Consider the following 7645-nt stretch of genomic DNA (forward strand, 5'->3'; position numbering starts at 1 on the left):
CTTTTGTCCATTTGTATATAAATTCTGGTCAAGTGTCCAAGTTTGGTTAAAGACGGCTAGGATAGAACTTACCATAACACCACAAACTATGGTACTTGGTCATTTTACAGATAGTGTTCTTTTGTTAAATACCATTTTATTAATAGGGAAAATGTTTATTTTTAAAACAAAAACATCATCAAGCTTGTGTTTAGATCACTTTAAGAATGTCATAAGGTCTCATCTTCTTTTGGAAAAGATAATAGCAGAAAGCAAAAATAAATTGGATGAATATAATAATAAATGGAATAATATTCTATGTGTATTATAATTAATTATATGAAATCTTGTATTTTTTTTCCCTATCTTTCTCATATTTATTCTTCTGTCGTAATATATTTTGTAAAAGTGTTAAAACCTTTTTTTTTTTTTTTTTTTTTTTTTCTCATGTATGTTCTGGGGTATGAATGTGAGCATAAATGTATAAGCATGTAGAGTTTCTGTAGATTTTGGTCTGTAAATTATATTTCTTATTAAATAAATAAAAAAAATAAATAAATAAAAAAAAAATAAAATAAAATAAAAGAGTCTTCGGCTGATTTTTAAAAGCTTGGACTGAGACCCCAGAGTGTAGGGCTGACAGAAGAGCATTCCACAGTATTGTTGCCACCACTTGGAATGCACAGTCACCTCTAGGTTTGAGACGCACGCAGTACAGCTAGTAGGCCTTTGTCTGAGGATCTTAGTGGCCTAGTGGTGGTATGTGGGTACAACAGGTCTGAGATGTACCCGGATGCCTGACCATGCAGCGCTCTATATGTTAAAATGAGCACTTTGAATAGAATCCTGAACAGGGAGCAAATGTAATGAGGACAGATTGAGTGTTATGTGAGTTCTTTGGCTGGACCTGCTCAACCTTGCAGCAGAATTTTGGACCATTTGTAAATGGTCCAGAGACGACTTGCTAAGAGATGTAGAAAGGGAGTTCCAATAATCTAAACGGGAAGAAATAAAAGCATGAATTATCATCTCAAGTTCTGAGAGGTTTGAGCTTGGCAATGTTTCTTAAATGAAAGAAACACGACCTGGTCAAAGATTTAACAAGTTGATCAAAGTGCATTGTGTCAAACATAACACCCAGATTCCTAAAATTTGATTGTACTGTGATCCAATATGCTGAGCAATCGAGGGAGCTATGCTATCGAGTGCAACAATAAGGACCTCAGTCTTGTCTGTGTTCAGTTGCAAGAAGTTTTTAGCCATCCATCTTTTAAAAGCAGTGAGGCAGTTGCACAGTGTGGATACAGCTGGATATCATCAGCGTAACAGGGATAAGAAATGCCCGTGAAATTGCTAATGATGTTGCCTAAGGGGGGGAGCATATACAATGAAAATAAAATTGGGCCCAAGACAGTGGTGTGGCACACCACAGGATAGAGCAGCAGTTTTGGACATGTAAGTTCCTAGTGACACAGAAAAGCTGAGAGGAAGAGAACCAGTCCAAGGCACTCCCAGAGATACCCACCCACCTCCTAAGTCAGGATGCTGTGGTCTATTGTATCAAAGGCGCACTAAGATCGAACTTCACCAAAACAGAGCGATTCCACGCATTAGAAGACATCACTATATCATTTGAGATCCTAAGAAGTGCTGTTTCCTTGGAATAATTCTGACAGAAACCAGATTGGAACTTGTCAAGTATATTGTGAGCAGTCAGAGCGGCAGTGAGCTGTTTGACAGCAACTTTCTCAGCAGCTTGGAAATAGGCCTGTAATGATGGGACAGGGATGGATCCAGATTGTTTTTCTTTTTCAGAAGAGGTTGAATTATTGCATGTTTGAAATAAAGTGGGACAGAACCGGAGCTGAGGGAACTGTTAATGATAGAGACCAAACATGACCCAACAGTCCCAATCACATTTTTGAGCATGGAGGTGGGTAAAATATCTACAGGGCTTGAGGAGGATTTCATACTGGGCACTAGATCAGTGAGATCCTTTTGGGAAACGGGATTGAAATATTCCAAGATTGGTGGCCGGGAAGGACAAGCAGAGATGGGTGTAGTGAAGGGGATGATGCTAGCCCTGATATCTCTAATCTTGTCCACAAAGAAAGAAAGAAATTTGTTGCAATCAGGAGGTGCAGGATTTACAATGTTATCAATTGTATTAAACAGAACTTTCGGGTTTCATTTGCTGAAAGAAATTAATTTTGAAAAATAAGAAGCCCTCGCATCCTTAACCACAGTGTTAAACTCAGTTAAAAGGGCCTTATAATACAGGGGGTGGACGTGAAGCTTAGTGGATTTCCACAGTCGCTCTGCCTTCCTACATTTACGCCTAAAACACTGAATGGCGTCATTTAGCCAAGGGGGAAGGGTGTGTGGAGGGGACAAGTCAGTGCAGTGCAATGTGAATTAAAAGAGTGAACATGATTATTAATATAAATATGGTGAGACGGAACTATGTTTTGGTCAAAAGCTGCAGAAAACCATTCAGCTGAGAGGCTGTTTATGATGCGGGAGCGACTTACAAGTTTTCTGGGCACGGAGTCCACATTAAAGGAGAGGTTGAACACAGTTATGGTTAGTGACGTGCAGTTCCTCTGAGTAAATAAATGCAATCAATATTTAACAAGGGTAGAAACAAGGTAGAATGTCTGGCCCTTAATGTGTGGGGGACCGGACACATGTTGAACAAGTGATTCAGTAATACTTAAAAACTCAGCAGCAAAACTACAAGATGACCACTGACCATTAAGAAAAGTTTAAAACCACAATTAACCAACTGGTTTCTTCAATTTTCACTCAGGTGCAAAAATCAGCCTTTAAACTTGAAAGAAATAATAATTTGACATTTTTCATGATAATTATTGATATTGAATGGTATGAAATGTTTTTCTTAACATTTTTGGCCATGTTGCCCAGCCCTACTCAAAGCAGTGGGCCTCTATGTAACAGTATCTGTCCTGCCTGTGGATGATGTTGTGTGTTGTGTAATTCCAGTGTGCAGGAGGACCACCCCATCATGTCTTTCACTGTTTCCAAAAATGGAAGGTTAGCTCTGCTCAATGTTGCTACTCAGGTAAGCAGCTTGTTACTTCATCACATTTCACACCATGATATACTTTCCTATCATTTTAACTTCATCCGGTTGCTACAGCAGCAGTTCAGTTCAATGTTGGTATTAAAATGTGTACTCAGTAAATGCTGTGCATTTTTAGGGAGTGCACCTATGGGACCTGCATGACCGGGTGCTGGTGAGGAAGTACCAAGGAGTAACCCAGGGTTTCTACACCATCCACTCCTGCTTCGGAGGGCACAATGAAGACTTCATTGCTAGTGGCAGTGAAGGCAAGACAACATAATGTTTAGTAGAAAACTTGAGTTACACTGCAAAATGCCCTTCAGATATGTGTTAAAAGTAAAAGCAGAATTCCAGCCTGAGAATTACTCTGCATGATGACGAGTAAATAGATTTTCATTTATAAAATTGGTGAAGTTGCTATTTATGTCTAATCTAATTAAGTGGTAGCAGCTGATGAAGTCTCCTGTCTCCTGTCAGACCACAAAGTTTACATCTGGCACCGGCGCAGTGAGCTGCCCATCGCAGAGCTGACTGGTCACACTCGTACAGTTAACTGTGTGAGCTGGAACCCCGTCCTGCCTGGACTGCTGGCCAGCGCCTCAGACGATGGGACCGTACGAATCTGGGGACCCGCCCCCTTTCTGGATGTCCAGGATGCAGAAGGGCTTAATGGTATGAACATGAAAACTAGTATGTGTAGTTGTTTGGGATCAGTTTGAAAGGTTGTGCAGGTGGAATCTAAGTATTGAGGGCTGCACATTTCTCACACTGTTTTTGTTGGATTAGCCACTGCTTTCATTAGGCTCCAAAGGAAAATCTTTCTTTCCAAAATCTTGACCGACTGGTTGGGGTTGGGAGACAGAGAAAGAGAGCGAGAGAGAGAGGGAGAGAATGCTCGGGGGGGGGGGGGACACACAATAACACAATATCCACACCGAAACACAAAGAGTAAAGGTAGTAGTGGTACAGAGTAAAAATGAATAATCGTACTGATAATTATAGTGATGTTTATGAAAATAATAATAATAATAGGACTAGTAACAATAGTTGTTGCAGCAGAGGGTGTCGAGCAGGAACACGGGGGCAGCAGGTGACCCGCAGCCACAGATCCAGACTCCACAGCTCCAGAGCCAGAAAACCTGCAGGAAGTGATAGGAGGAGAGAGGAGAGGGACGAGAAAGCACAAGACTACCAGAAAGGGGAGAAGTTGTGTTAGTAACATGCAATAATGGGATGAGGTTGCATACAGAGGGAGAGAAAGTAGAGGAGAGAGGAGCTCAGTGCATCATGGGAACTGTTTCCACCATTGCTCCCTGATGGACTTGGGTTCAAAACCCCTTGGAAATCTCAAGTGAATAGGTAAAATAATAGATATACCAAAGTATGGTTTACATTACATTTAAATTAAAATCCCTTTTTTCCCTCACGTCTGTTGATGCTGTGGTCATCTTGCTGTCTGGCTGTGCAGCTGCTCCGTGCAGATCCTCTTATCTCAGGATGTTCCTGAAGCACTGCTCTGCAACAAACACTTGGCATTTACAAATTTTCTTTATAAACTTGTTTCAGTACAGGTTTGTCCATCATTTAGCCAGTAACAAATGTATTGTACTTACACATAGTTGCAAAGATGGAGATGGAAATGCCCTCCCAAAATGTGCATCGAGTTAAAATAAGACAGGTTCAGAATTAACTGAATATTAAAACCTTTATGAAGAGAGAATTTGTTGCAGGACAATTGGATTATACACCCTAATAAACTGAAAACTCAGCATGTATAACACGGTAAAAGTTACCAAGCTTTTAAACTGATCAATGAAGTACAAGTTATCAACTCCAGGTTGACGTTAACACCAGGTGCCACTAGTGAGCGGCGTCATGTCTAAACAGAGCAGCAGGTGATGATAGTGATGTCAGGATGATGTGACCTCTGTCTTTATCCTCTCCTGCCAGAATGTTGCCGCATGGACAGCTGATGATCTGCTGCTGCTGTGAACCTGAAGAGCATTAGGACTCTGTAGACGTTGGGAAAGCTGTGATGAACAGCTGCTTCCTGGAGGCGTGACCAGCAGTGCTGCCTGTCAGGGTTTCACAACACAAGAAATGTCAGACTCTGGTGAAGCTGGGCTCCACGACCTTCAGTGTCAGCCCACCTCCTCCTCTTGTCCGGACCTGTTCCCTCAGCATCATTCAGGACCACCCATCTCCTCTTATTTATTATGAACTACATTATTTATTTATGAGTAGTTCACTGACTTGTGCTAGAACCTAGTGACGTAACAGCACATGTGGAGGATGTGTGTTCTTAGTTTTCTTCAGTCCTGTGTCTGAGCTGTTCACATGAACCATCTTCAACTTTTTTGCTCTTTCACCTATATCCTGAACCTTTTATGAGATTTAACCTACAGTACAGGAACATTTGATGGATGTAACACCCACTTGAAGAGAATCTTTTTAATGCAAAATTCTTATCTGGTCTTTTTTTTAAATACAGAATACATCTTTCCTGCTTGTAGCCAGAGAAATAATAGTATTTGATGAGAATAGGATTGCACAGGACGACGTATTTGTTGGCCAACTCGTGTTTTACGCTAGTAGTATGTCCAGCTATGTGTTAAAGTACATTGAGGGGCTGTCTTCTGAGAGTAAAACTGTAGAGTTCAAAGCAATTATCTGTCAACCATTTGCTCTCCATATGGATTATCTGAGTGTAGTTTCCTTCAGCTGCAGTGTGGATATACTCTTTATTTTGCTGTTACATCTTTGCTCTAGTTTCACCATTTGCTCTTTATTTCCATTGCAACTTGTTGCCCTCTCTCCCTGCATACAAATAGCAGTCTTTATATGAATTTCTTTTGGTTTGCTTTAGTTGTTACATGTTCTAAGTTTTAGTCTTAGTCTTCATCTTTCTGACTTTCCTACTCTTTCTGTGGCTCTCAGCTCCAAGCCCATTGGTTCCTCCTGAAGATGTAAATCTTTAAAAACACCTCTCAAATATATAGTTTCATGTTTTAGAGCTCAGTAATTTCCTAAAACTAGTTTTTATCAAAGAGGAGGAAATATTGCATTTGTTAGGGACTATTTTCAGCGGCGGAGGAATCCACATGTGGCACTCTAGTGAGTATTTGGGGCAGCAGGATGGTGTGTGGGTTCATGCTGATGATCCTTCATCAGCATGAACCCGGTGCAGCAGTGAGGCTCACTGATGGGTTTTAATAGTTTCTGGACAACAATGGAGCTCCATGGTTTAGAGGAAGAGGCGGCATCAGGCTGTGATACACACACAGGACTTGTTACTTGTTACTAGGATGCATTCAGTGTGGTTCCTAGCCTTATCCTTTCACACAGTGACAAAAGGATGGTGTGTATCTTTAACTATCAGCGTTTGTACACAAGTGTAACATAAAGTTATTATGAACTTCTACAAAGTGTTTTCTTTCAGAGTCAAAAGAACAATCTTGTCTGATATGACGTTCTATGTTCTATGCTGTATATTTGTATGGCATGTATTATGAGGCTGTGTACAAAAGGGTTCCCACGCCTGTTTTTTTTACTGTCAAATTCAAAATGATTTCAGCTACTCTTTCAGAGCTTCATACCAAATTTTCTTAACTGCAGTACTGTTGTAATATAAAAGCAGCAAGTTTACTTTTCAGAATGAGTTTTGAGATTCACAAACTACATTGCAGCCAAACCATTCAAAAAATTCCACCTACTTTTGTCACATTTTTTAAAACAGTTTCTACAGATTCTGTGTACAAGTTTATTAGAATCTGAATTCTTTATCCAAAACCTTTCCTGGACAACAACTGCAGGATTGTGGGAACCCTGTTGATCTGCCCAGACCACCACCACAGCCATCACCAGCTTAAACTCTGCCATCACTGAACACACACGATTGGTACACAACAATAGATGTCACTCCACACACTTGATTCAATCACAGAAGTTGTGTTCTAGTTTCTTCTTCTGTGACTTTCTTTAGTTTGTTTATTTTGAGGAATTAAGGCTTCTATTCTTTTCTCTTCTCATTGTAAGAAGCCAAAGTAGGAACTTTGTTTGCTTGCAGGCACTTTCTTCCAGAAACCATTTTCCATTTTAAATGTGTTATTACAAAAAGTGATTGTACTGTTCTGTATTGTTCTGTATGAGAAGTGTTATGTATGCATATTTTAAATAAAGCATTCAGGGTTTTAAATGTTTCTGACCTGATGCATTGAAACACGATCAGAAAACCTTCTAGTTTAACCAGACCCCTTCAGACCGTGTCCATGAATACAGCATGCTTTTTTTGTTTGTCCGTATCTTTGTATCAGCAATGAAAGTGCACTGTTTTGACTTGAATTTGACTGAAGCCTAGTAAACAGACGTATAATCATATCTTATAAAGGGTAACTAAAATATATTTCCACCAGTATTGAGCAAGCGTGCTGCAGTTGGCAGCAGCGAAAAAGGGCTGCAACATTATCCTTGAGGGCAATTGCACCCCGTAAAGTGACAGGCTCAGATTGTTATTACTAGTGCCTGACAACATTATGGAAATGATCCCTACAGAGAAAGACCTTTTAAAGAGTAAGATCTAGT

At 40.2% G+C, this 7645-nt stretch overlaps 1 protein-coding gene across 2 annotated transcripts in view; it reads left to right on the forward strand.

Moving 5' to 3' along the window:
- LOC123968738 (WD repeat-containing protein 26-like) overlaps positions 1 to 7259 on the forward strand; it is a 66409-nt gene extending 59150 nt beyond the window's left edge. For both annotated transcript variants that reach the window (XM_046045662.1, XM_046045663.1), the window contains exons 11-14: positions 2983 to 3061; positions 3201 to 3330; positions 3542 to 3736; positions 5015 to 7259. In XM_046045662.1, coding sequence (XP_045901618.1) covers positions 2983 to 3061; positions 3201 to 3330; positions 3542 to 3736; positions 5015 to 5037 — 427 coding nt within the window. In that variant the 3' untranslated portion in view covers positions 5038 to 7259. The remainder of the gene's footprint in view (positions 1 to 2982; positions 3062 to 3200; positions 3331 to 3541; positions 3737 to 5014) is intronic.
- The last annotated feature ends 386 nt before the right edge of the window (positions 7260 to 7645 follow it).

The sequence above is a fragment of the Micropterus dolomieu genome, linkage group LG03, assembly GCF_021292245.1.
Source record: "Micropterus dolomieu isolate WLL.071019.BEF.003 ecotype Adirondacks linkage group LG03, ASM2129224v1, whole genome shotgun sequence".
NCBI lineage: Eukaryota > Metazoa > Chordata > Actinopteri > Centrarchiformes > Centrarchidae > Micropterus > Micropterus dolomieu.